The sequence below is a fragment of the Perognathus longimembris genome, chromosome 23, assembly GCF_023159225.1.
Source record: "Perognathus longimembris pacificus isolate PPM17 chromosome 23, ASM2315922v1, whole genome shotgun sequence".
Lineage (NCBI taxonomy): Eukaryota > Metazoa > Chordata > Mammalia > Rodentia > Heteromyidae > Perognathus > Perognathus longimembris.
Genome location: NC_063183.1, coordinates 609,702 through 636,019, shown reverse-complemented (window position 1 = coordinate 636,019; position 26,318 = coordinate 609,702). Strand labels below are relative to the sequence as shown.

Here is a 26,318-nt window from a genome sequence, read left to right as displayed (position 1 = left end):
CCACTCCCAGAGGTGTTATGGCTGGCCCCACTAGCACCGGGGCAGACCCACAGATGGCAGAATACAGGCCACTAAGAGCAGGGCTGCCACTTGGAGGAGACCCAGCATTGGAGATGACAGCGACCATATGTAACCATGGCAACCTCCCCAAGGACCTCTCAAAACTGCTGTTGTAGATGCAGCTGCCACCACTCTGGCTGCTGACCACAGGGGCATATATCCAGCTAGAAATACCACCACACTCTGCCTCAAAAGGGGCTGAAGATCTGTGGACCAAGGGCAAATGGGACTGGGAGTTTACTTGGGGTGACTTCAGGGTCCAATCCTAGGCCCTCCATGGGGCTGTGCTGGTGGACTCCTGAGTGGCCCTGGAGGGAGGAGACTAAACGATGAGCTTAGCTGGGGGCCCCAATGCAAACCAGCCTTTCTTCCAGCTGGAAGGACTCTACTCCCTCCCTTTGGGCCAGAGAAGCCCAGGTTCTTGGTATATATAGTCAAGCATGTGGCCTGGCACTGAGGCTTAGGGAGTGATGGTGCTAGGGTAACCCCAGTCCTAAAGGGCATCACGAGGACCAAAAGCGGTGGATGCAGCTGCTTTCCCAGAGAATGAACCATCACCTCCAGCCAGCCTCAGGATACAGGTGTGTGCAGAAGATGCCAGGCCCTCCCAGGGAGGGAGGAGCAACAACAAGAGCACCAGGAGTCATTTCCAACCCACACCAAGACAAAAGGCCATTTTATTTATTATCATTATTATTTTTTGCCGGTCCTGGGCCTTGGACTCAGGGCCTGAGCACTGTCCCTGGCTTCTTTTTGCTCAAGGCTAGCACTCTGCCACTTGAGCCACAGTGCCACTTCTGGCCGTTTTCTATATATGTGGTGCTGGGGAATTGAACCCAGGGCTTCATGTATACGTGTCAAGCACTCTTGCCACTAGGCCATATTCCCAGCCCCCAAAGGGCATTTTAGACTCAAGAAAAGCAGTCCTCAGAAACCAAGGTGTGACAGAGGGAAGGCAAGTGAAGTTTAATTGGGAAGCCAAGTCTTGAGTGTTCTGCAGTGAGTGCAAGTGGACAAGGTGCTGAAATGGGCAGATGGAGGCTGCAGAGCTAGCCAGACCCTCCTTCAGCACAGCCTGTGGTCCCTGCTCACTCCCTGGCCAGACAAACTTGGAGAGGTGGAGCCCTGAGAATTACAGGTCTGGGGTCTACAGGTCTTGCTCACCTATGACCCCCAGCCCTCAACACACAATATCCCAAAGGCAAGGCCAGGCCAGCGGCCATGGCTCCCACACAGGGCATCCCCACAGGAGCCAGGACAGAAACAGTTCCTGGCCTGGAGGCAGCTGTTTGTTGGAAGTACAAGTTAGACAAAAAAGAAGTCCCCAGGACAGCACCCCACACCAGTGCCTTGAAGGTCTTGTGGTCAACATTACAAAGTGGAAAGCCCACAGCCAATGCAGGGCCTCTGCAGGGAGAAAGGCCCAGGTCCAGGGAGGAGGGTCAAGGGAAATCATCGGCTCTTCACCAGGATCCTGTACAGTGAGATGCTGAAGACCGTGGCCACTGCAGCCCCAACGGCCACCAGCACCCCCTTGAGCCAGAAGGGGGCGGGGTGCAACTCCGTGTGGACCAGGTGCCTGTGGGGGACAGGGGTGCTTAGGGTGTGTGTCTGAATATGCACGCCCCTCCACAGTACCTAAGCCAGGCTACAGAGGGGTGCCCAGCTTTCTGGGCCAGACTACAGGGTGGTACCCAACTTTCTGGGCCAAGTAGCCCTCCTGCTGCCCCAGTTCATCCTGACCCTGGCACACCCAATGGCAGGCACTGCCTGACCGCCCTCCCATGTGGGCAGACCACACCCTTGCCCATGGTTGTGGTGTGGTACCCACGGGAAGGTGGCCATGGTGGCTAGCCTGGTGAAGATGTCAGTGCTGGGTTGGGCTGGACCAGCGCAGGAAAACAGGGCAGGAGGAGGCAGCCGATGCCTGCGGCAGAACTCAGCTGGGGACAGGCCTGGTGGGGCAACACCTTCAGGCAAGTCAGCCTTGGAGGAGACGAAGAGGCAGGGCGTCTGGCCATCCATGTAATGGTGCTGCCGGGACAGAGGAGCATGAGGACCCAGCTCCTCAGAATGACCACAGCTGGGCTCCCCCGTGGCCCAGGCCCTGCCTTGCCTTGTAGACAGTGGCACAGTGTGCAAAGGACCTGAGGTCACTGCCATCAAACATCAAGCAGGCAACATCACAGGTGGTGTCCAGAGAGGTGGCCAGCAAGCTGTCTGTACTCACTTCACAGAGCTGCAACACATGGTGGTCTCAGGGGCATGCCCAGGAGCAGAGCCCCCCCAAGGGCCACCCTGTTGGGGCATGAGAGCATGGGGTACCCAAAGTCTGCCCTCTGGGAACAGGGGTATGGACCTCCAGTACTCACAATCAGGTACTTCTCCTGCCCGTTGACCTGCACTGTGTCAATGACATGGACTGGAGGCTCTGCAGAGAACTCACTGGCTTCCTAACACCAAGGAGGAAGACGGTCCTGCTATGCTCTCTCAAGAACCCCCATGCCCACAGAGCCCCTGTTCTTCCTCCTCATGTCCTGCCATGCCCACAGAGCCCCCCTGCTCCTGCCTCATTTCCCCCCCTCCCCCGTGCCCACAAAGCCCCATGCTCCCTCCTCATGTCCCCCTATGCCAAGCCCCAGTGCTCCCTCATGTCCCCCTCCCCCCCCGTGCCCAGCGCCCCCCGTTCCCTCCTCACATCCCCCTGTGCCCACAGAGCCCCTGTGCTCCCTCAGGTCCCCCTGTGCTCACAGAGCCCCCTGCTCCCTCCTCCTGTCTCCCCATGACCACAGAGCCCCCTGCTCCCTCACCATGTCCCCCCCGTGCCCACAGAGCCCCCCTGCTCCCTCCTCACATCCCCAGGCTGAGGCTGGGGCTCTGTAGATGCTCACACTCAGGCTGTGGCCAAGAAAGGCTTGCAAGAAGGCAGACTTGCCCACACCTCGGGCGCCCAGCACCTTGCACATGAGGACACTGCGCTGCGTCTGCCCCTTCTCCTGGTCTAGCCTCTTCCTCCGGGTGACTGTAAGAATGAACTGAGGTGAGGCGTCTTCAAGAAGGGGTGGTAACCCAAGGCCTGTGAGGGTGAGTGCCCACCTGTGATGGCCTGAGCCTGGGAGTCCTGCTCACAGAGGGTGGGGTAGCCCAGGTAGCCAAGGTGTGCCAGACAGCTCTGGACATCCAGGTAGGTCACCAGGCTGGGGAGGGGGAGGATGCACAATGTGGAGGGTGGCGAGGATGACGGGCGTGGGAGGGAGGTGTGGGGTATGCTTACGTCCACTGGCAGAGGTACCCATGCAAGGGCAGCCGGCCAGCCTCCGTACGGACAGTATGTGGGAGCTCAGGGACCCAGGGGGCCATGGGGAATACACTGTAGAGGCTCTGTAGCTCCACAGGTGAAAGGGCACCATCCCGGTCCTGCAGGCACAAAGTCACGATGGGTGACAGGGAGACAGTGGTGGGTGGCTGGTGAGGGTGGTGGCATCGCAGCACTTACCTTGTCATGTTTCTCAAACACCCGCTGCACAAACTGGTAGCCACAGTGGTTGAGTTCAGTGCTGCACCCAGGGGGCACATGGAGCCTGTGGAGACGCCACAGCCATCTGGCACACGTCCTGTGGTCACTCTGCTGGCCCTGTGTGGTCAAGCCCTCCCATCCCAACACGGGGGCCAGGCAAGGAGGGCCAGTGGGGCCCTGGCTCTGGAGTATGCATGGCCTGGCTGAGGTCCCTCAATCATAGGAGCCCTAGGTGGGCCCACCGACCACCCACCACCCAGCCCATTGCTTTGCAGGTGAAGGGGGTTGCAGGCAGACCCAGGTTAGGAGGCTCAGTCCCAGAGGCCTGCCGAGCAGGACAATGCCCATGAAGACGCCTATGAGGGTGAGCCCCACAACCATACGCCTCATGTTGTCTGCCACTCACGGCGGGAAGAGATAATCAGCTGTCAGCTCAAGCGTGTCACTGTAACCAAAACGCCGCAGGATGGTCCACGTGGTCTCATGCCGGCCACGCTGGATGAACAGTGTGTTCAAGAAGAGGAAACCTGTGGCAGGGCAGAGCAGAGCTGGCACCCAGCATGATCAGCCCATGACCCACACACGGGAGCCCGGACAGCGCCTCTGGCCTCACCCTCCAGGGTCAGCCGGTCATCCTGCACACCGCCTTCCACGTTCTTGCACACCACCCTCTTCACGTCCTCCAGGGCCTGTGGGGCCAGAGGGTGGCCGAAGCAAGACTTCTGCCTCCAAGAGGGAGTTGCCTCTGGTCAGCCAGCTGCCCCAGACCACTAGGTCTCACCATTGAGGGTGGTCAGCGCCTAAGGGCAGCACCTCGGGGGCAGGCACACCTGGAAGGCATTGAGCTCCTCGTCGCTAAGTGCATGGTCCAGGTCCTGGTCCGACAGTCTGAAGATGCGTGTGAGGGCCTGGATGCACGCGGGCCGCAGCTGCAGGGGTGGCAGCTCAGCACCAGGCAGCCTCCACCATTCCCTGTCCCACCCCACATGGGCATCATGAGGGGAGCCAGTGTGGAAACATGACCCACTGCTCACCTGCTTGGCTTCTGGGTCATAGAGAGGGGCTGTGGGGTGCAGAACAGCCTTCTGAGCGTAGTAGAACAGCTCTGAGATGTTCCTCAGCTGCTTGGCTGAACACTAGGAGGACATGGGACCAGCATGGGGAGGAACCCAGGAAAGACATGGGCATGATCCTCATGCCTAACCCACAGGAAACTGTAGCGTGTTCCTGTCCTTGACAGAGCACCATCCACTCTCGAATCTCCTCCCTGCCTGCCCACTCACCTCCACACACGTCTCTATCTCAGGAAACTGACTCATGATGGGCAGCACGGCCTCCATGGTGCTCCCAGGTCGCAGGTCAGACTTGTTGCCCACCAGAATAATAGGCAACCTTGGAGAGAGGTCCACGGTCAGAAAGGAGGCCCAGCTGGTGGACCTAACCTCCTCCATCCCCACAAAGGCTCTGCTTTTCACCTGGGCCCCCCCTCAGTCCTTCCATTCACCAGTGGGATCCACTTGGTTCGGATCTAAAAAGAAAAGGCTGGCTGTGATAGGAGGCTGCCCAACCAGGCCACAGGTCCCCCACAGAGCCTCCATCAGGGAGGAGAGAAGGGGAGGTCAAGGCAAACTGAGGACCAAACTTGTGGCCACTGGGGATGGAGCTGGAGGGAGAAAACAGAGGGTATGCAGGGCCTTGTCTGTATGATCCCAACAGCAGGCGAAGCCCCAGGAGACTCCTCACCTCCCCAGCTGAGAGGTCTGGGGCTTCCTGAAGGGCCAGTCACAGGTGGGTGAGGGTCCACCAGCACTAAGGACCAGTCTGCATTGAAGACAGGCAGGGCCCTGGGATGGAGAGGGCTCCCTCCTCCTCACCTTCTCAATGGTGGCTTCCTCAGACACATCATACACCACACACACCACATTTGCCTGCAGGAAGAGTAGCAAGGCACAGAGTAAGCCAAGGCTGGGTATTCATTGTGTATATCCCAGGGCACTGTAGTGTGTCCCAGGTACTCACAGGCAGGACACAGTGCAGCTGAGGCCTGAGATGCCTACCCTTGTCTGGACAAGCCCCTTCCCTGCCCACTCCCAATGCAGTGATACAAGGGCTCAGTACCATGGCTCTGGTCAGTGGGCCCCCAGGGCCAGAGTGGTCAGGGCAGACACAATCATACCGGGAATCAGCAAGCTGTACTAAGGACCCCATCTTGGTCTCAGACCCTTACTTTCACCTCACTACAAGCACCCAGAGTGGTGAGATCAAGGTAAAGTGCCAATGGTAGGGGCCTTCCCTGGGCAGCTGTGGCCTGAGTAGAAACAGATGCCTCTAGGACATAATGGAGGCTTTAGGGCCAAGTCCAGGCACACAGGTTCTGACAAGGTAAGCCCTTGGTCAAGATAGTACCCACTGGGGCCTGGGGGCCTGGAGTGTGGACTGGTTCACAGAGCGAAGTGGAGGGCACTGTGGTGTTTGAGGGCTGTGATGGGCATGCACATCCCTGGGAAATGTCCTGGAAGCCCCAACAACCTTCTGAGCCAAAGGGTCAAGGCCAGTCAATTGCCTTAATTCAGCTTCCCAGTGGATGAAGCGGATTAGGCCCAGATGGTGGTCAATGTACGGCCCCGACGCCGGCTCAGCACCCCATAGGCGCACAAGAGGCATCGCACCTTGTGGATCTCATCCTGGAGCTCCTCCTCCGTCTGTTCAGTTTCTAGGGAAGAGAGAGAGCTCATGCGAGCTGCAGCCAGGCCCCGCGGGCCCGAAGACCCCCCCAGGTACAGAGCACTACCTGAGTAATCCACGATGTGCGTGGGCACCTTCTCCGGGGTGACATCGGCGGGGATAGTGATCTCCTCGGCGCGGGCCGGGACCTGCAAGGAGCCGGGAAGGCCTGACCGCGGCTCCGCCGTCCCTGGCCCGTGTCCACCCACGCCAGGGCCTCCCCCGCTCTCTTCCACCCCCTCCCGCTCCCACCCTCAAACCCTCTCTCTGGCCCCCTTCCCCCGCACCTCTTCGGGGAACTCTTCGCCCACCAGCGACAGGATCAGCGATGTCTTCCCCACCTGGGCTGCGCGGGCGGGATGGGCGGTCAGGCGGCAGCCGAGGTCACCGAGCCCCGCGACACCCCACCCTCCCGCCACCCTCCATGCCCCGGCGCCTACCCTCGCCCAGCAACAGGATGCGCACGTCCCGCCTCATGATTGCCGCACGCAACAAAGTGACGCCCCTCCGACCCCGACCCCGACCCCGCCCGCTCCCGGTGCCCGCACTTCCGTGCCTCAGCCGGCACTTCCGGCCCCGCCCCTGCGGCCGCACCAGAGAGCTGGCTCGGCCGGGCCAGAGCGGCCAAGCTGCGCGGCGGCGCCACCACATGGGCGCACGCAGAACCACAGGTGGCACTGGCCACCGCACCAGCCCCGCCTCAGGCCGGGGGAAGTCGTGGCCACTGTCAGAGCCCTTGGCAACAACAGGGCTGGGGGTGGGCCAGACTAAGCTCAGGAGTGGCCAGCAGAGATGCGACTCACGGGGCAATACGCAATGATGGAGCCATGCAACAGATGCCAACGTTTATTTAAGATGCAAAATAGAAACTTTAAAAAACTCAGGTCAGAGATAAAAGAAACCCTGCGGGGGGGGGATGTAGCTCAGTGGCAAAGCACTAGTCTAGCAAGTGCACAGTTCTGGGTTCAAACCCCAGTACCAAAAGAAAAAAAAAAAGGATAAAATGATCTACTACTGAGCCATATCCTCAGCCTTTTTGTCTTGTTAGGTCCCTTAAATTCAGCATAGTCTTGATTTACAGGAAGTAGTGGCTTGTAAGCACGCATGCCACCTTCTACAGCCTGGTGCACAGCAGGACCATCGAGTGGGCTGCTGAATCTCAGTGGCTCATGACCTCCCATACCAGGACCTCATTGTGGGCAGCAGTGAAGAGCAGCTTGGCAGACGGGGTGAACCTGCACAGGTGTACCGAGTCATCGTGGCCAGCAAAGTCCTGGGTGGTCCCTGATACACAGTCCAAAAGTCGCACCATGCATTCTGTAGGCAGATGACACAGGGTTGGGAGGGCCAGACAGCATGCCAAAAGATCGTCAACCCTCCCTGCTGAGGGGTCAGGGTTCTCTGTCCCCACGTATCAGGACCCACTGCAGTGGAAGGCCACAAAAGCCTGCTTGGGCTCATGCAGCTCTGCTGCATGTCCTACTTGGTGTTACTGCTGTTCTCCACTCACCCCTGTGTAGGCACTACACTAGACACCTCACCTCTCTTAAGAGCAGGTGTCTCCAAACAATCATAGACAACAGGCTGAAGTGTAGAGGGGAGCAGCAGGGGATCCCACTTGCCCCCTACTTTAGACAGCCAAAGTCTGTGTCCACCAGAACTCACCAGCAAAGCCGATGGCCATAAGGCGAGTACCCACCGACAGGCTCAGGGACATGGCGAAGAAGGGAAGCGGTGTTTTCACCACCACCTATGGGCAGCAAATGTGAGGCCAGGGGCTCCTACTCAGGGCCCAGTCCAGGCTCCCACAGTCCAACAGCCCTGCTATTGCACAGCTGTTCCGCAGCACCAAGCAGGTGGCACACAAACCTGCTTCTGGCGGAGGCTATAGAAGAGTACTTCTTTGTGTGCACCGAGGCCCACACATATCAGCAGTGCCTGGTCCCAGGGGCAGAAGGCAGCAAGGGAGGGTGGTGGAATGCCTGGGGTCTGCAGGGTACAGTATGTTGAGCTGGTTGCCCAAGTCCCATCCCACCCACCTTCCACTCAATTTCTTACCTCCAATGTGACAGGGGCTGGGAAACTCAACCAGTCCAGGAGCTCACAGTGGTCCCTGCTCCAGTCGGAAACCCAGATGCTCACTCGCTGGTCCCCACTGGCAGCCAGCCACAGGTCTGTGCCCTCTACCCCTAGCGCTCCATACTAGGGAGGTAAGGGTTACAGGTACCTCCTACCCACCCTGCCTTACCATCTCCCCAGGGTGCATGCAGTGGTGAGGCTGCTTTACCTCTTTGCTTGTACTCTGGATGGTAGATATTGGGGCACCTTGGTGGTCAGTTAGCATACGCAAGCTCATCCCTGTGCAGGGGCGGCTCACAACCACAAGGCCATCCTTATCTCCAGAGAGGATGGTCTGACCTGGACCAAGCAGAACCACACCCACATCCTGTGAGCCAGCACCCTGTCTAGGTGTGGTGTGGGATAGAGGGGTACAGCAGGCCAGCCAGCACCACCCAGCTCACCATCAGTGGAGAAAGCAATGGCTGTCAGAGCAGTCTGGTGAGGGTGCATCTTGAGTTCCATGGCAGTCTGGGAGATGCTGAAGACACGCAGTGTGCCATCACTGTAGCCAGCCACCACCTTTTGCTGCTCTGGGCGTCCACAGGATGGGGGGCTCCATGCAAGGCAGAGGCAGCTCTGCAGACCAGGTGAGGAAACACCGGCATTCCCCAGGGTTGCCGGGAAAAGACAGGAGCACCAGCCTCAAGAATGAGGCCAAGGCCTCCAGAAACTGGGAACACTCCTCAGGGGCTTGCTGGTCCCAAGCATGTACCCTAGTTCCCCCAGCATTTATCACATACCTGGTTCAGCACCTGGAACTGGATCACCAGCTCCATTCTGGCCAAGGACCACACTCTCACACTTCCATCCTCACCACACGTGGCACAGTGGGACTCACTGGGGCTGAAGACCACCTCATTGACCTGTGGGGCCCAGCTGAGCCTGAGGGTTGCCCAACTGGGCCTTTCTGACCCCAGCAGCGCCTGTCTCCTGCCCAAGCCCTCCTGACTAGGCTATCATGGCGTGAAGTACAAGACTTTCTGGCTGGGGTGTCCTAAGGCACACCTGCTCCCTTCCCTAGCAGCCCACTAGCTGGTGGGACTTGGGATGCCACACAAAGTGCAAACAGAATCAAAGTCACAGTAATGTGATCTTGCCCCTCCAGTGGAGCTGCAGACAGAGGAGCACCACAGGAATCACACACCAACACCCCAGCCCCCCACCTACCTTCCGCTATTTTTTTGGTCACATAACCTTGGCCTTGGTTTTTCCCCAAGGTTGAATGCAGGTGAAGAAAAAAGCAGCCATGTCATCACATGGGAACACTGAGAATTGGAAGTTTTGGAGAAAGAAGGTACAGATGCCTTGTACCAAGGAAGTTCAATGAAACACCTGGCACTGCATTACACCTAGTACACCTGAACTCATGAGATGCTCCACCTCAGAAAACAATTCAGGGCTGGGGCAGCTTTAGAGCAGTCTATTGGCCCAGCATACCAAGGCCCTAGGGCTGATTCCAGCTTAGCTCAGCAGTGAATCAGACCATGGCCTCTGAGCCTACATACTGAGAGGTGCTGAGCTGCTCAAGGACTCAGGACCCAGATTTCCACATCCTAGTGGTCAGTGTAACACATGGTCTGCAGGTACAGCAGAAGTACTGACACTTGCTACAGCCTAGAAGAGCCTGTTAATGTGATGGTCGGGGAGGGAATCCAGATACAAGGTCATATGTTGCATGACCCATTCGGATGGGGCTGTCCAGAACAAGAACATTCTGATAGGAAGCCCATCAGCGTGTGTGGGGAGCTAGTGAGTGACTGCTAATGGATATGGGTTTCCTCTTAGGGTAGTGGAAATGCTCTGAAAGTGACTCTAGAGATGACTGCATGGCTCTACTGGAGAAAAAAAACCTGTTCGCTGAATGAAGAATATGATCTGTAAATTATACTATCAACACAGGAAAACAACTCACCCATCTCCCATCTCAAACTGTCATTATCTTCGGATAAGCAGATGTAGATTGCTTTTTCTCTTTCTTTTTTTTTTGCCAATCCTAGAGCTTGGATTTAGGGCCTGGGCAGTGTCCCTGAGCTTCCTTTGCTCAAGGCTAGCACTCTACCATTTGAGCCACAGTGCCACTGTCACTTCTGGCCTTTCTGTTTATGTGGTACTGAGGAAATGAACCCAGGGCTTTATGCATGCTAGGCAAGCACTCTACCACTAAGCCACATTCCCAGCCCATAATCCTTTTTTTTTTGGCCAGTCCTGGACTCTGTCCCTGAGCTTCCTTTACTCAAGGCTAACAATCTACCACTGAAGCCACAGTGCCATACTAGATTTTTTTGGCCAGTCCTGGGGCTTGGACTCAGGGCCTGAGCACTGTCCCTGGCTTTTGCTCAAGGCTAGCACTCTGCCACTTGAGCCCCAGCGCCACTTCTGGCCATTTTCTGTATATGTGGTGCTGGGGAATCGAACCCAGGGCCTCATGTATATGAGGCAGGCACTCTTGCCACTAGGCCATATCCCCAGCCCTAGATTTTTTTTTTTTTAATGGTAGCTGAAGATGAGATTTTGTAAGCACCTAGAGAAATGATAAGCTATATAAAGGGACCCAGTGGTGTTCCTAAAAGTATGTTCTCTTTTTTTTTTTTTTTGGCCAGTGCTGGGCCTTGGACTCAGGGCCTGAGCACTGTCCCTGGCTTCTTCCCGCTCAAGGCTAGCACTCTGCCACTTGAGCCACAGCGCCGCTTCTGGCCGTTTTCTGTATATGTGGTGCTGGGGAATCGAACCTAGGGCCTCGTGTATCTGAGGCAGGCACTCTTGCCACTAGGCTATATCCCCAGCCCCTAAAAGTATGTTCTCAAAAGCCCTGATTTTTGCTGGGATGGAGGTATGGCTCAAGCTTAAAATTATGAGTTCAAACCCAGTACCACCAAAAAGACTAATTAAAAAGCTCATATTGTAGGCTGGGAATATGGCCTGGTGGTAGAGTGCTTGCCTCGTATACATGAAGCCCAGGGTTCGATCCCTCAGCACCACATATATAGAAAAGGCCAGAAGTGGTGCTATGACTCAAGTGGTAGAGTGCTAGCCTTGAGCAAAGAGGCCAGGGACCGTGATTAGGCCCTGAGTTCAAGGACTGGCAAAAACAAAAACAAACCAAAAAAAAAACCCAACTCATATTGTATTTATAAAACTGATTGGTTGAACTGAAATCGCAAAAAAAATGAGAGCAAAAAAAAAAACAGGCCCTCAGAAAAGTACACTGGCACTAAATGAAGAACGATGGCTGCAGAGCCAGCTCAGTGCTCTGAACCAAGGAGCAAAAGTTGCACCTAGCCTGTGGCTCTAGCCCATCCCAGCTGCACCTGGGAAACCAGCTAATGAGGCCATGTTCTCCCCTGAAGTTTGTGGAGGCATCTATAGAAAAACCCAGAACCAGAACACTTCCTGAGATGTGCTGGTAGGGGCTCTCTTGCCAAGGGCCCAGAGGCCAGAAATCCCTCCTACTCTTCCCAGTAGGAGGGAATGAGCCTGTCATTCTTGGGGTGACAGAATGTACTGGCCTTGACCTGGCCTGAACACATACAACCAGATCCAACCATAGCCTTTCTAGATCTGAGCAGAATGTGACCCAGCCCAGACTAGATCGGAACTGCTCTAGTCCTAACCAGACCCAATCAGGCCCAACCAGAACTCAACCCAACCCTGACCAGAACCTGCCCATATCTGATCACAGAACCTGACAGAGGTGCCTGACTACACCCAATGAGGTCCGAGAAGTACCTGACCAGATTTGTGCAGAACCCAACCAGAATCTGGCCTCTAGCTTCTCAAGACACGAGGGTTCAACCCCACTAGACAGTGCCAGCAGAGCCAGCCAGGGGGTGGAGTGGAGTTGGACACTGGAGTCTTCAACAAGTTACAAGAAGAAAACTGAAAGAAGCAAAGACAGATCCTAGAGCCATGCAGGGCCCATCACGTTCCTACCTTATATGGACATGCCAGCTCAAGAGGCCCCACTATGGGACTCCTGACAGCCACCTGTAACCTGTGGGAGGACCAGGGAGGGTACCAGATGTCTTCTCTGCAGCCCTGGCCTCACCTTGCCCCTGTGGCCGCTGACGAGGCGGGTGCTGGTGCCCTTGGCCCAGCTGATGTACCAGAGTGTGCCAGCTGTGCTGCCCGCCACGCCAATGTCCATGCTGCTGTCGAAGCTCGCACTCACAACAGCCCCATCCAGGGTCAGCTCATGTTCCATGAACACTGAACTGGACCTACATGATAGAAAGGGAAGCTGTCCCAAAGTAAAGCCAAGAGCCAGGTGGTGGGGCACAGGTATGTGCCTCTTGGGCCCAGCTCGACCCTTCTAGGCAGAGATAGGAAGAGCCTGAGGAGTCTGGGGGCTTTGGGCTTTTCCTTATATTCTGGCTTCAGGAAACAGAGGACTGCAGACATGTGCAGACCATTACAGACCAAGTCCCCCTGCAGCCAAAACCTGAGGGGAAGGTGCAGGGCAGAGACCACTGGCAACTCACCTGGCGCCTGAGCCTTTACGCCTCAGCTCCGGCACAGCCCCGACAGCCCATAGGCGTAGTCGTCTAGTGTTGCTGCCACTAACCAGCCTGGACCCGGAGCACAGCAGTACTCCTAGGAGGCAAAGAACCCAGCTTCTAGGAACAGCCAGGTCCCCTCGTCCCCACACTGCCCAGGGCTATAAGAGTTGTCAGACACCTACCAATTTCACCATCATCTGCCTCCCAAGCCAGGAAACAGCGGCCAGTGCTGGTGTCCCAGACGCAAACCTGGCCAGAGCAAGAGCCACAGTAGAGCAGTGGGGCAGCCCCATAGCAGAGTGAGGTCAGCTCGGCCACCCCCACTTCCTCAGGAACCGGATGTCGGTACACCTGGCAGGGTAGAAGCATGGCACAGGGGTCAGCGATGTCTTGGAATTCTTGCTGGATTAAATCGCTAAAGTGGGCTGGGAATATGGCCTAGTGGCAAGAGAGCTTGCCTCATATACATGAAGCCCTGGGTTCGATTCCCCAGCACCACATATATAGAAAATGGCCAGAAGTGGTGCTGTGGCTCAAGTGGCAGAGTGCTAGCTAGCCTTGAGCAAAAGGAAGCCAGGGACTGTGCTCAGGACCTGAGTTCAAGGCCCAGGACTGGCAAAAATAAATAAATTAATTAATTTAATTAAACCGCTAAAGTGGCCCATGAACTTCAACACCCAAGGTGGCAGCCTGGCACCTGGAGGCTGCTGTCTGCCCCATGCTGCTGCAGGAGCCAGAAGGTGACAGCACCCGTGCCCACACAGGTGAGCTCGCCAGTGTCCCAAGGGCTGAAGGCCACGCCATGCACTGGCTCTGAGAGGTGGGTGGATGACAGCAGCTCATAGGTGTCTGTGCTCCACAGGGCGAGGGTTCGGTCACTGTAATCCCCTGGGAACACATGTCAGGCACACATATCAGGTACAGTCTAACCCACCCAGGCTCCCAGGAAGCCCTGCCCTCTGCCCACCTACCTAATGTCACAAGGAGCTCATCATCTGGGGAGAAGGCCAGGGCCTGCACAGCACTGTCGTGGTGAGAAAGGAGCTTCTGGCAAGAGCCCCTGGGTATGTCCCAGATGCGGATCTGGCAGCAGGATGCTCCACTGCCACAGCAAGAGGCAGAAGCCAGAACCTGGCAGCAAGAGCAGGTAGTTAGCAGGTAAGGGGCAATGTGGCTGGGGCTGCCCTGGCTCTATATCTTGGTGTGAATAGGGACAAGCAGGGCAGGTACCTGGGCATCATGACTGAGAGCCAACGTGGAGATCTCCTCAGGGTGGCCAAGCCAGTGCTGCTGGGCACCTGAGTGCAGATCCTCCACAACCACCAGGCGGCCACATGTGTAGGCAAAGAAACCTGCAGACAGAGAGGGTGCCAACATTCTTGTTACTGACAACAGCCACGGGTTTGTAGAAATGTGAGTTGGAGCAATAAAGGCATTATGGAGAAGACAGGTGCCAGCATAACCAACTCCTGAAGCCCCGATCTGATGGTGGGTGGAGCTGGGCCCAGCCCTAGGCTCCTCTGCTAGGACAGCCATACTTACCCGTTTCTGGTCTCCAGACCATGTTGGCTCGTCCATTCCCATTGTAACCGACAACAGCCTTCAGGTGCAGCTGCTCACCACCAGTAGGAGGGAAGAAGACATTCTACAAGGAAACAAATCCAGGACAGTGGTACCTGGCACAGCAGCCTGGGTCCCCAAACCCACATGAGACCAGCTTTGGGGTACACACAGGCTGGCCAAACCAGGTGCTGGGATGCAGACAGGCAGGTGGCAAGCACGGAAACCACAGGTGCTCACTGTGCCTACAGGGTGGGGAGGCCGAAGGAAGGTAGCAGCTGGGGAGGTGAGCAGGCCAAAAAGGGGAAGAAGCTGGGGGAGGTGATAAGGACAAAGAGGATAACAGCTGGGGAAGTGAGAGGGATGAGGAGGATGGCAGCTGGGAGGTGAGAGGGACGAGGAGGACAGCAGCTGGGGGAGGTGAGAAGGACGAGGAGGACAGCAGCTAGGGAGGGGAGAGGGATGAGGAAGACAGCAGCAGGGTGGGGGGTGAGAGGGACGAGGAGGACAGCAGCTGGGGGTGAGCAAGATGCCACAAGGTCCAGTCTGTGCATCAGGACAGACAGTGTGGGTACAGAAGGGAAGGTAACTCCTCCAGAAAAAGCCCCCAAGAACCAAAGAATGCCTGAGACCCCATGTTCACAGGGAAGAAACTCTCAGAGACCACTCTACAGGGCTGGGGTGCGGCCAACCTTGGCGGGTTTAGAGGTCTTGTAGCGAGCTGTGAAATGCTTATAAGAATCTGGGCGGATGGTGGGCCAAGCCCTTCCTTTTCTGATGTTCTGGGCACCTGAAGGGAAAGGAAAGACCACAGGACATCGAACTATCCACAATCCTCAGAGACCTTCACCACACATTCTCTCTCTCTCTCTCTCTCTCTCTCTCTCTCTCTCTCTCTCTCTCTCTCTCTTCCACTGTCTAGGACAATGAAATGAGCGTTGCACCCTACCTGCTGCAGGAATCTGGGGCCTCATCTAACCTTCCAAGGGGAAACACCAGATGGACAGGAATAGCCAGGGACACCCTTAGGCAACCTTAAACCTCTAAGACACCCACAGACAGGTTCCTGCCCATGTCCACCTGCTTACTAGGCTGGTTGTGGTGTTGGGGAGACACAAGGAGTCCCCTGTAGCCCCAGACAGTCCCCTGGGCCCCATCTCCAGCTCCTCCAACAAGCACAGATGGACGTGGAGCCTGGGCAAACCCCTTGGTGCCGTGGCTTTCCTCACACTGTCCTTCCTCATCAGAAGTGAAGGTACCTGGAAGCAGTGAGAAAGAGACAAGGAACCCATGCTGCCTGCCCTTCCTGCTATTACCTTCTCCATTCCCAGTAACAGTTCTGCCCCCTCCTCTTCCTGGGCCTCCAGGGGGCTCACCAGTCATCTGCGGAGGCTCCTGACAGCACACGCCTACATCTCTGATGCCCCCGTCAGCACACACGGGCATGCTGAACCCACACCCACTTGCCCAAGACCACTGCCCCTCACCAGAACTGTCCTTGAGGGGTGTGGCACAGATGCCCAGCAGAGGTGGAGATGTTTGAGATGGCACAGGCACCTCTTGCCGGGGAAACCCACTGGCCACTGGGTCCTTCAGGTGTCCCATGTCCAGGCCTGGGGATAGAAAGAGCCACACTGTGCTGGGAATCGCAGAGTTGATCAAGGGGGGCAGCTTGTGTGTGATGGATACTCAGGCCGTGGTAGACTATGGAAATGGCATCATACTGCCCAGTATGGTCAAAGGACCACCCAATACAACCTCCATGCCTGTCAGCACTTGAAGCCTGCCCCTTCAATCAGGCACAGACCACTCACCTGCTTCATGGGCTGAGGGGGGTCTGGGCTGGCTTCTGTCACTAAGAAAGAGACAGGGTGTTGGGGGGAGGACTAGAGGGAGGCTAAGGTAAATATGGTCAAGGACAGACACTTGCCTCTCAGGGGCAGCCAGGACATCCCAGAGGAAGATGGCGTCCCCCACACTGAGGACCTGCTGCTGGTCAGGGGTGAAAGCCACAGCCTGTACCGGCTCCGAGTGCCCAATGTACACCTGCAAACAGTGAGTGTTCCTCCAGGACACTGTGTGTGGCCAGGAATGCTGTTGGGTTCTCAGCACCTAAGCCTGGTGGTGAGCATCACACCTACCAGGTTGGGGCCAGAGACCCCTGTGTGGTTTTGGGCTTCAGCAAGCCCTGGGAGGAGGGGGATGTCATCCTCTATACCCTAGTCCCTTCCCTCCTTGCCCCAGAATAATAATTCTCCCCCCTCCTCCACCTTCCTTGTCTGGGGACGCTGACAATCCATACCTGGTACCCAGGGTCAGTGGGTGTTAAGTAATCCCACACTTTGATAGCCCGGCCAGTGGCCATCAGCAGGAAGCGAGAATTTTCACTGAGAGCCAGAGAGGAACAAGCCACGGGGCGGACACTGGACAACTATAACAGACAGAACATTCCTGGAAAATGGCTCCTCTTGGTACCCTGGGAACCTCCACCCCTCACTGTGGCCATAATCCCTGCTTGACTGGAGGGACTGCCAGAACAAAGGACAAGGAAGGTCAGGTGGCTGCAGACCCAGGGCTCACCTCCCGGACAGTGCGTCCTGATGTAGTATCCAGTGCTACAATTTTATTGGATGACATGGACACCAGTAAGTGATCTGGGGATGCAGGGTCAAAGCAGATGGCCACAGCCAAGCCCAGGTGGCTGCCGGTGAGGTCTAGTGTGCTGACATCAACTCGCAGCAGCTGGGAATACAAGTGGCCACTAGCCTCAAACTATTGAGGAAACAGACTTCAGAGCTAGAAGGGCAGTCTCGAGGGATCCCACATGGTACCATCTTTCCCACAGGAAGGGCATCCTTGGTGTCCCACTTTAGATACTGAATTCTCTGCATCTATAAGGTGACAGGACCTGGGGCCTGCTCCTGACTGACCAAGGCCTCCCCTGATCCAAGGACCACTCACACTCTTCACTCAGCCAGGGACAGCCCCTGACCCACAAGGCCCCACGTGTACCTCGCCCAGGGAGGCTGACTCCATCACTGTCACCATGCACTTGGAGGGCCCCACAAAGGCCAGCAAGCGGCTGTCCCCACTGACAGCCAAAGTGTTGGGGTTTGGGCGGGCATCCTGACATACGACATTGGCTGTAAGAGCATAGGACAGGTAGGTCAGCAGGTGGGAAGGAAAGTGGCACCATCTGGACTAGTGTCTACCTTCAGGAAACATCAGGGCATGCAGCACACTCCACAGCCGCCATAGGGTTGAGTATGAATGCCCAGGGACCAGCAGGAGAGAGGGAGGTTATTGTGGGCCAGGGTCACTAAGTAAGTGCTCAGCAATCCTACGTTATGGAGGCACAGTGCAGAGCAGATACCCTCTGGTTAGATCTGACCTTTGCCCAGGCTACCAACCTTCTCTCTGGGCAGGGCAGGGCAGGGCAGGCACAACCCCTTGCTAATTTTTGGCTTTGTGAGGCTGAACTCTCAAACCAAACCCACCCTGGGTGGGAGGCAAACATATGGTGTTGTCCTCCCCAGCACCTTGGGACCAGCCTAATTGACTTGGGGGACCTGACCTGCTACACGGAGGATGCGGCATTGGGGGACAGCACAGTCGTATTGGATCAGGGAGCCCCGAGAACAAGAGCTGAACAGGAAGCTACCATCAGGGCTGACGATTAGGCTGGTGATGGCCCCTCGATGACGCCTGCACCACATATAAGGACACCCACTGGGCAGTGCTGTCCTCTCAAAGATGGCCCTCCCCAAATCTGTGAGTCCCACAGACCACCTCAGGTTCCTCTGCAGGATTCCCATTGGGCCAGGCTCCCACAAGGCTGGTGGCTGGCTGGGCACTCACGTGTGTTCCACCAGAACCCTGGCATTCTCCAGGCTGAAGGAGCGCACGGCTCCACTGCTAAAGCCACAGAAGAAGGTCGGCCAGATAGGATGGAAAGCAACAGCACACGGGGCCTCCTCAGATGACTGGAAGTCATAAAGCTGACAAGGAGGGCCAGGATGAGGGATGGGAAGGAGCCATAAGAACCCAAGGAACAAGCATGTTCCAGGTGGCCTCAACACAAGGGTTCTAGGCATGTGATGGAAAGACTTAGGGCTCTGTGGCTCGCCTGCCCACCATCCTTTTGGGGTAGCCTGTCCCCTACCTGCTATATAGGCCCTCTTCACAACTTACCTGCCGTAGGGTAGCCAGGTCCCAGATGCGTAGAGTGTGGTCTAGGGACACGGTGGCCAGCTGTCCCCGGCTCCGTTCCATGGAGAAGGCCAGTACTGAGGCCATGTGGGAGCGTACTAGCACCATGTACTCCTGGGATGGGATGTCTAAGAAGCCCAGGTGGCCCAAGAAGGTGGTGGAGAGCACGCGCAGGCCATCAGGGCTCATACAGACAGCGCTGACAGGGCCATCGTGCTCTATGGGAAAGGCAGTCAGCAACGCCCAGGGCCTTGGAGGCACACTGCTCAGGCTCTGGCGTCCTGAGACAAGGAACCCCTTTTCCTTGATGCCAAGTCCCCTAGATCCCAATAGGCTGGAAGAGGCAGCTTCCTCAAGACCATTACTTCTAGGTCAGCCTCTGAAACCTTCCCTACTGTCCGCCACCCCTAATGCCCTTCTGTGAGGCCAGCCTGCAGCAGTCCTAGAATCCGTATTCACAGATTTAGGACACACTCCTTGGCTCCATGGGACAGGGCCCTGGCCCAGGGACAGCACTGCCCAAATCAGAGCCAGAAGACTTGGCTTTCCCCCATCACTGTGAAGGGTCTGCTCTCCTAGTTGGGTTGGATGCCCACAGCCTCACCTGCCTCCAAGAGCACTGAAGAGAAGTCCAGGGGCCAGACTCGCAGGTAGCCATCCTCAGAGCCCACAGCACATGCAGTCGAGGAGACACTGAGGCTGCTTATGGCAATGCCGGAGCCTGGGGAGCCTGGGTGTCATAACCTTGGGGCAAAGCCACCTCCCCCAGAATGCAGATGCCCACTTACCTAAGCCAGGGCTCTGCTTTTGGGGAAGGGGGCCACCAGAGGTCCGTGTGGGCAGCAGGCGGCGGGTGCACAGCACAGCCATGCACTGGTGGTCAATCTCCAGGATGTGACCACTACGGCTGCATACGTAACTGTCCCAAAGAGGAGATAGATGAAGCAGGGTCCCAAAGGTGCAAGGTGGGCTAGGTGGTGGGTAGGGGCAAAGGTAGGGCTCTCACAGTGTGCAAGAGGAGGGCACCTGGCAGCTGTCTGGGCTCTGTGCAAAGGCAAGGTCAGTGAGCTCCAGCACGCAGTGCTCCCCCAGATCCACAGGGCAGGAGCGCAGTGACCCACCACGCAGTCGCCAGAGGCGCACGCTGCCTCGCCCACAGGATGCCATCCTGCAGAGGAAGCATCCACTAGTGAGCAGAGGGGACCAAGATATGGTCCCTGCCCTGGTACAGTGGGAGAGCCACATCACCTGGTTTCATCAAAATAGGCAATCCGGAAGGTCTGGATGTCAAAGTCAGTGTGCACCTTAGCAACAACACCCACTTCACCACCAGCATCTACTTGGTCTGTGCTCCAAACCACCACCACCTGCAACAAGCCCACATTCAACTCTGGACATAGACACCTGCCCAATGAACCCCTGCCCAACCTTGAGCCCCACTAGAGAGCAGCTTTTCACTCATACATAAATCAGCCTCTAGCCAGGTGCCAGTGGCTCATGCCTATAATCCTAGCTACAGAGCTGACCTGGACAGGAAAGTCCATGAGACTCTATCTCCAATTAACCAACAAAAAGTTGCAAGTAGAGCTGTGGTCCAAGTGGTAGAGTACTAGCCTAGAGCAAAAAAGCTCAGGGACAGCACCCAGGCCCTGAGTTCAAGCCCCCAGACCCACAACCAAAAAGCAGAAAAAGCCAGAGGCACCTTGCAGTGAAACACTAGTCACTCTAGGCTGGCTTCAGAGGTGCTGTGTTATGTCTTACAAATAAGACAGGATCAAGGAGGGCAAGCCAGTCATCTAAATACTGACCTAAAGGAATATCCATCACATAGAAGTTAGGAGCCAAGGTGTAGAACATGAGATCATTTAGGGGATCTTCTCATGGGTAGGCACACATACACTCAATGCAAAACCCTTAGAGCGCACAGCCTGAGACAAACATTTCTGGAGGCTTCAGGAAGGAGGAGAAAGGAAATGTCATTTCCTAAGATGGCATTTTTCATTTGGTAGGAGATAATGGCTATGCAGCCCAGGTTGGACTCAAACTCCTTGGTTCAAGCAATCCTCCTGCCTCAGCATTCTAAGTACTAGCACTACTGCACACATTACTAAGCCTGGCTTCAGTTGTTTGTTTGTTTGTTAAATAAAACAAAGACCGTATTACTTTAGTAAGTGAAAACTGATGTTTAAGAAAAGACACTCTAGGGCTGGGAATATGACCTAGTGGTAGAGTGCATGCCTTGTATATATGAAACCTTGGGTTCAATTCCTCAGCACCACATATATAGAAAAAGCTGGAAGTGGCGCTGTGGCTCAAGTGGCAAAGTGCTAGCCTTGAGCAAAAAGAAGCCAGGGACAGTGTTTGGGCCCGGAGTTCAAGCCCCAGGACTGGCAAAAAAGAAAAAGAAAGAAAAGAAGGAAGGAAAGGAAAGGAAAGGAAGAAAGACAGACAGACAGACAGACAAGACACTCTGGCTGCACTCCCCACATGCTGCCATGCAGCTACTCTGCCTCTCCAGGCCAGGGCCATTACCGTCCTCCCGTGGCGATCCTTGCCCACACTGCAGAGAAGAGTCCCACTGCCAGAGAAGCTGAGGAGAGGGAAGAGGAAGTCAGTAGCACTTGAACCCCCTGCACCCCACCCTCTGAGTGGAGGCCTGCACCCACCTGAGGGAACAGACTGTATGCATTGGGCTCTGGAACAGGGACAGACACGCCCCTGTCTGGAAGTCCCAGAGGCGCACCATGCTGGGTGGCTGGGCCTGGGCCGATGCCAGCAGTGAGTTACTCCTGTCTAGTGCCAGGGCAGAGACCTGGGGAGGCACAATATGGTGAGGGCTCATGGCTCCAAGAGCACACCCCTTCCTGCCAAGCCTGGGCAGCACCCACCTTATCTGTGTGGCCAAGAAAGAAGCGCTGCTCCCCAGTGTCAACACTCAGGACAACAATGATGGCATGACAAGGGTAAACAACAGCTGCTCCATCCTTGGTCCACAGAGCCTAGCACGAGGGCCAGGGGTCAAGTCAGCAATACCCCAGGCCCAGCTTAGATGCCTAGAGGTTAGCAGCGGTGTCCTGGCACACACTTGGCCACATGGCCACCAAGGGCAGGATACAAGCACACCCTCCCATGTCATAAGCATGAGCAGATAGGATGTATGTGTAGAATGAATAAGATACATGTACATCCTCCAAGCCTTGCTTCCAATACAAGACACTCATCAGGGATCTGTGTACCAAAAAGCCAAGGCACTCATCAAAACCCCTCAAGACTCAGCCTGCCACTTCCTAATTGGGGCACTTCTCTGCAAGGCCCAACTCATATACCACAATGTATTCCACAGGGCTGGTCTGGAGCACATAAGACTACACTCGATGAAGTGCAATGACACAAGCCGGAGTGCTCTACCTTCCGAAGCACCTGAACCCAGTCACTGCCTATCAGGCTTTGCCAGGTAAGTAGAAGCACCATCATTAGTGAGCAAATGTGGGCAGGATGGGGCACCTAAAGACAGAACAATAGTCTGCAGGGGGCAGGATGGGGCACCTGAGGACAACAGTCTGCAGGGGGTGAAGGGACTGAAGGGGCGGGGAATGTGTTCCCTTGAGCACTCAACACAGTGAGACAGCTTTGGGACCCTCACCCATTTGGTGCTGTGGCCACCAAAACCAATGACCCCCTTGAGCCTCAGTATTGGGTCCGGGAGGAAGTGCTGAAACAAGAAAACACAGTGAGATCGCTAGATGGCACACCATCCCCTGACACTGCCACCTTCAAATTGGGTCTTCAAGAAAAAGTCACTTGGGCTGGGGATATAGCCTAGTGGCAAGAGTGCCTGCCTCGGATACACGAGGCCCTGGGTTCGATTCCCCAGCACCACATATACAGAAAACGGCCAGAAGTGGCGCTGTGGCTCAAGTGGCAGAAAAAAAAAAAAAAAAAGAAAAAGTCACTTGGGGATGGGGATATAGAGTGTTTACCTAGGGGCTGGGGATATGGCCTAGTGGCAAGAGTGCTTGCCTTGTATACATGAGGCCCTGGGTTCGATTCCCCAGCACCACATATACAGAAAACGGCCAGAAGTGGCGCTGTGGCTCAAGTGGCAGAGTGCTAGCCTTGAGCAAAAAGAAGCCAGGGACAGTGCTCAGGCCCTGAGTTCAAGGCCCAGGACTGGCCAAAAAAAAAAAAAAGACTAGAGTGTTTACCTAGCATTCTAGAGGCCCAGGGTTCCATCCCCAACATGGGAAAAAAAGGGGGGAGGGGCTGGGGACATCACACAAATGATAATGGCAACAAAGCCCTGAGTTTAAATCCCAGGAACCACCACCAAAAAAGAAGAGGAATTCTTCCTCAAAGCTGCCTCTTGCTATTTCCTGTCAGGAGGCTACACAAAAAGGGAGGCCCAGCTTCCTTGACTGCAGCTTTGGTGGGCAGCCCCTAACCCATCCCACCTATGCCCATCCATTCTGGGGTAGGAGCTCACCTTATAGGAGCCAGCATTCTGAAGAGCCACAGGCACCCCAGCTGACTTGTGAGCAAGTACATGGCCACCACAGACCACCGTGTGCACATCAGTAGCCTGTACCCAGGTTGAAGAATCTCTGCCATGTGTACATAGATCACCTACACTGTACTCCTTCAGGTGCTTGTTGGACAGGCTGACCTCTGGAAGGAGCCTGGGTACCGAGGGTGCCTGGCAGGGCTGTGAGGGAACAAGTGCCTATCAGCACCCTAGAGCCACTATTCCCCAGCCCTGCCCCAGGGAAACTCACAGCTGTGGGTATCTGGGCCACAGGTGACATGCTATCCTGCACGAGTTTGCTGAAGGCCATTGGATAAACAAGCTGAGGTGCAGATCCCAGGAAGACTGCAACAGAACCCAGAACCCAGTAACTGAGCTGAACAGGAGAGTTCCTGGTGAGGGACGAGCAGGTGGAACAGGTGGCTCCCAACCCATCCACTCAAGAAGCCACACCACAGCAGCTTAACACTCTTCCCTGGACACCAACTCTTCCAGCTAGAAACCTTGGGCCTTCTAGTGCCTTTACACAAACATCCACAGCAGTCCTGGGAGCTCAAGGTGACCTGCCAGCTAGACCCTGTGCCGGTCCACAGGCTGCCCTGGGCACATGATGGCCAGCTGCTGTCACCACACGCTGGGTCCCCTTTAAGGCTTCCACGTATACACCAAGCTGTATGTGTCCCGTTGGTCCCAGTGGCTCACCTGCCTCAGGAGGGGAACTGTCCTTCTGAATCTTTCCAGAAGTCTTCAGAAGGCCACTTGGAAACCTCAGCAGATGGCAAACAGAGAGAATCAGCATCTGGGGACCAAAAGGCCCTCCTAACACCCAGAATCTTCTCAGAAATGGCAGAGCTGCTCACCGGATGTGGACATAGTGATCATGCCAGCTCTCTCCCTTTGGCACTGGGAAGGCCATTTCTCGAGGTATGGGAGTCACAGAAAGCTTTGCCCGCCGGGCCTCAGTGATGGTGACAGCTAGGGAGGAAAGTCTGTCTAGCTTCCTCTCCCAGCCACAGGTGGGACACCCACCAGTGTGTTGGCAGCTCACTAGCCCAGCTTCCCCTCCCCCACCCATATCCTGGGCTGCCTTCTAAAGCTGACAAGCACTGGTTTTCAAGCTGCATCAAGCCAGAGTTTAGTGTCAAAAACAGTATGACGCCTAGGCATGGACCTAGGGTCATAGAGGGAATAGACACACAGGGAGTGATGTGCAGACTGAGGCACACGGTGTGGCCCTCACCAGGGTCGAAGCACAGATCACTGGTGTAGAGATTCCTGACTAGTAGGCTAGCACACAGCCTAACACTCTTGAGGTGGCCATAGCGCCGGCTCAGGTAGACCAGCAGGATGTCACAGAGGTCCAGCTGCAGGCAAGTCCAGCGGGTACCAGGAGGAGCGACACCTGTCATGTTTGTGTGACAAGTGCCCAAGGTTAGCACCCACACTCTGCAGATTCTACTGTGAGCCTGTACCCTCCTAGCTGTCTTTCAGGCCACACACAAGCCCAGCTGGGCCTGCACCATCTGGCCCTAGGCATCAGGCTACCCATCCCTCCCCACATCACCTCTATCCGATGTCCTGGCCTGGAAAATGAAGGGGAACTGAAGCCATGTGGCAGAGGACTTGAACTCTTTAAAGAGGTTAGAGAAAGACACACGGATGACCTGGCCGTCCTGTGTGGTAGAGAGAGGCAGTTAGGAGGGGGCCCTGGTGATCTGTGAACTCTAGCACACGGGTTAGAGGGGCAGCAGTGAACTGTGAACTTAACACATGGCAATCTGCACCTCAGTAAACACATCCAAGTGAATGACGAAGTGCTTGGTGGGCAGAGGCCGGAAGAGCACATACAAGTATCGCCCTGTCAGCCCCAGGGACTGCGAACTGGTTCTGGGGAGCTGGATGTAATTGCTGGCAGAGACAGAGCCCTGGATGCGGTACACAGTGCTCTTCAGGACTTTGTCCTAGGGAAAGAGAATTGCTGAAGCCAGCGCGGAGCGCCGGAAAGCCAAAGAGCCGGTGGGGCAGGAGGAAGGGGAAGGAAGGCCCTGGCCAGTACCGTCACCACAGCCACATCGCCCTCCTTGCTGGACCGCTTCCACTCGTCCACTCGGAAGTGTCTGAAGATGTTGAGGAACGGGTGCTGCCACGCTGGGGAGGGAAGCCTCGCGGCTGAGCTCTGGGCCCTGGGATCCCAAGGGAGTGCCCCACCTCAGGAACCTCCCCTCCCCGCCCCGGGACCCTTCCCCCCGGCGAGCTGGGCAGACCCCGTCCCAGACGGGCCGCGGGGACCCCGCCCGAGCGCTCCGGGGATCCCTGCTTCAGCTGGGCCGGATCAACTTGGGTCTCTCCGCGAACACTGAAGGCGGACGGGCCTCCGCAGGGCTGGGCCCGCAGCGGCCCGGGGCGAAGGTCGGCTCCCAGGAGAAGCCCCGGCCGGGAGATGGCTTTGACCTCGTGAGTGGAGAGGCCCTGAAACCCAGGAACCGGCACGCTCCGGTCCTCACCTCGCGCCATGGCGCCGCTGCTCGAGCTTCCCGCGGGGACTGCCGCGCGCGCCACGCACGGCACGCAGAGCGGCGCCTAGCAACCGTCTCCTGGCAACAGCGCGTCACTTCCGCCGTCATGGCGGCGCCCAGGCGGGCCCATGTGACCGAGGGGACCCCAGACAGGCCCCAAGGCTCTTCCCGGGGGTCCCAGGCAGGCCCAAAGGCTCTTCCCCGCCTACGGGCGCGGCTCGCGGGCGGTCCGGACTCCAGGACCCTCCAGGCCTCCCTGGAAGACATGCGTCACCTCCGCCCATCCCTATCCCTATTGAGCCAGGTTCCCGAGCAACAAGTCATATTCACCCCACAAGTTCACCAGGCACCCCAAGGCCTGTGAGACATCTCTGCCAAGTGTCCTGCAACTAGGCCTGGCGGCGCTATAGAGCAGAACTTAGTATTCCGAGACCATGTCTCAGTTCTGGGCCCGATCCCCTTCCAGGACCAGCTCTGTAATGTCTGAGTCATGCCAATGGAGGAAAGGGAGATTCGTTTAGACACTTCCATTCAAAGTGGATGGCTGAGGGCTGCAATCCTCACTCAAGGGGGTTGCTAGGCCAAATAGGGAG

General features: G+C 56.4%; 2 protein-coding genes across 8 annotated transcripts; both read right to left on the bottom strand.

The window, feature by feature from the left end:
* Nucleotides 1-1,007: 1,007 nt before the first annotated feature.
* Rhot2 (ras homolog family member T2) lies at nucleotides 1,008-6,858 on the bottom strand. Of its 3 annotated transcripts, XM_048332302.1 has the most exons (19): nucleotides 6,742-6,858; nucleotides 6,589-6,647; nucleotides 6,369-6,450; nucleotides 6,247-6,290; nucleotides 5,452-5,505; nucleotides 5,053-5,105; nucleotides 4,861-4,969; nucleotides 4,612-4,713; nucleotides 4,408-4,506; nucleotides 4,191-4,299; nucleotides 3,984-4,104; nucleotides 3,557-3,641; nucleotides 3,335-3,477; nucleotides 3,157-3,257; nucleotides 2,952-3,082; nucleotides 2,433-2,513; nucleotides 2,177-2,299; nucleotides 1,892-2,094; nucleotides 1,387-1,639 (listed from the first exon to the last, which is right to left on the bottom strand). In XM_048332302.1, exons 1-19 carry the CDS (start codon nucleotides 6,776-6,778, stop codon nucleotides 1,513-1,515), a joined length of 1,863 nt encoding a protein of 620 aa, XP_048188259.1. In that variant the 5' UTR covers nucleotides 6,779-6,858; the 3' UTR covers nucleotides 1,387-1,512. The 3 variants fall into 3 exon arrangements, with proteins under 3 accessions (XP_048188260.1, XP_048188259.1, XP_048188261.1); XM_048332303.1 differs by lacking the exons at nucleotides 1,892-2,094; nucleotides 2,177-2,299; nucleotides 2,433-2,513 and having other exon boundaries at nucleotides 1,008-1,521; nucleotides 2,948-3,082; nucleotides 6,742-6,848; XM_048332304.1 differs by lacking the exons at nucleotides 5,053-5,105; nucleotides 5,452-5,505; nucleotides 6,247-6,290; ... (1 more) ...; nucleotides 6,589-6,647; nucleotides 6,742-6,858 and having other exon boundaries at nucleotides 4,191-4,303.
* Nucleotides 6,859-7,133: 275 nt separating this feature from the next.
* On the bottom strand, nucleotides 7,134-25,867 carry Wdr90 (WD repeat domain 90). 5 transcript variants are annotated; one of them, XM_048332298.1, is made up of 42 exons: nucleotides 25,714-25,865; nucleotides 25,266-25,357; nucleotides 24,994-25,170; nucleotides 24,774-24,882; nucleotides 24,450-24,611; nucleotides 24,070-24,184; nucleotides 23,912-23,976; nucleotides 23,460-23,554; nucleotides 23,171-23,389; nucleotides 22,331-22,399; nucleotides 21,576-21,686; nucleotides 21,354-21,499; nucleotides 21,220-21,277; nucleotides 19,936-20,054; nucleotides 19,694-19,855; nucleotides 19,476-19,606; nucleotides 19,292-19,408; nucleotides 18,670-18,905; nucleotides 18,337-18,476; nucleotides 18,053-18,183; nucleotides 17,491-17,621; nucleotides 17,059-17,220; nucleotides 16,781-16,909; nucleotides 16,409-16,524; nucleotides 16,293-16,333; nucleotides 15,966-16,091; nucleotides 15,567-15,737; nucleotides 15,171-15,268; nucleotides 14,461-14,563; nucleotides 14,149-14,270; nucleotides 13,890-14,049; nucleotides 13,616-13,806; nucleotides 13,101-13,269; nucleotides 12,901-13,012; nucleotides 12,468-12,639; nucleotides 9,163-9,285; nucleotides 8,824-8,998; nucleotides 8,589-8,719; nucleotides 8,360-8,503; nucleotides 8,171-8,290; nucleotides 7,967-8,051; nucleotides 7,134-7,618 (listed from the first exon to the last, which is right to left on the bottom strand). In XM_048332298.1, exons 1-42 carry the CDS (start codon nucleotides 25,721-25,723, stop codon nucleotides 7,461-7,463), a joined length of 5,403 nt encoding a protein of 1,800 aa, XP_048188255.1. In that variant the 5' UTR covers nucleotides 25,724-25,865; the 3' UTR covers nucleotides 7,134-7,460. The 5 variants fall into 5 exon arrangements, with proteins under 5 accessions (XP_048188255.1, XP_048188253.1, XP_048188254.1 ...); XM_048332296.1 differs by having other exon boundaries at nucleotides 16,293-16,524; nucleotides 25,714-25,866; XM_048332297.1 differs by having other exon boundaries at nucleotides 16,293-16,524; nucleotides 23,912-23,967; nucleotides 25,714-25,866.
* Nucleotides 25,868-26,318: the final 451 nt, after the last annotated feature.

Bases quoted from the DNA above. Each gene is read 5' to 3' on its own strand.
- Wdr90 (XM_048332296.1), bottom strand. The intron at 8,999-9,162 runs GTATGTGATAAA...CCTGGTCTGCAG, and splicing joins AGTTCCAGGTGCTGAACCAG to AGCTGCCTCTGCCTTGCATG. The intron at 8,052-8,170 runs GTTTGTGTGCCA...TGCTGCCCATAG, and splicing joins ATAGCCTCCGCCAGAAGCAG to GTGGTGGTGAAAACACCGCT.
- Rhot2 (XM_048332302.1), bottom strand. From the start codon at position 6,778: ATGAGGCGGGACGTGCGCATCCTGTTGCTGGGCGAGG. The intron at 6,451-6,588 runs GTGCGGGGGAAG...GGCTCCTTGCAG, and splicing joins GCGAAGAGTTCCCCGAAGAG to GTCCCGGCCCGCGCCGAGGA. The intron at 4,105-4,190 runs GTGAGGCCAGAG...GCCCTGCCACAG, and splicing joins TGACCGGCTGACCCTGGAGG to GTTTCCTCTTCTTGAACACA.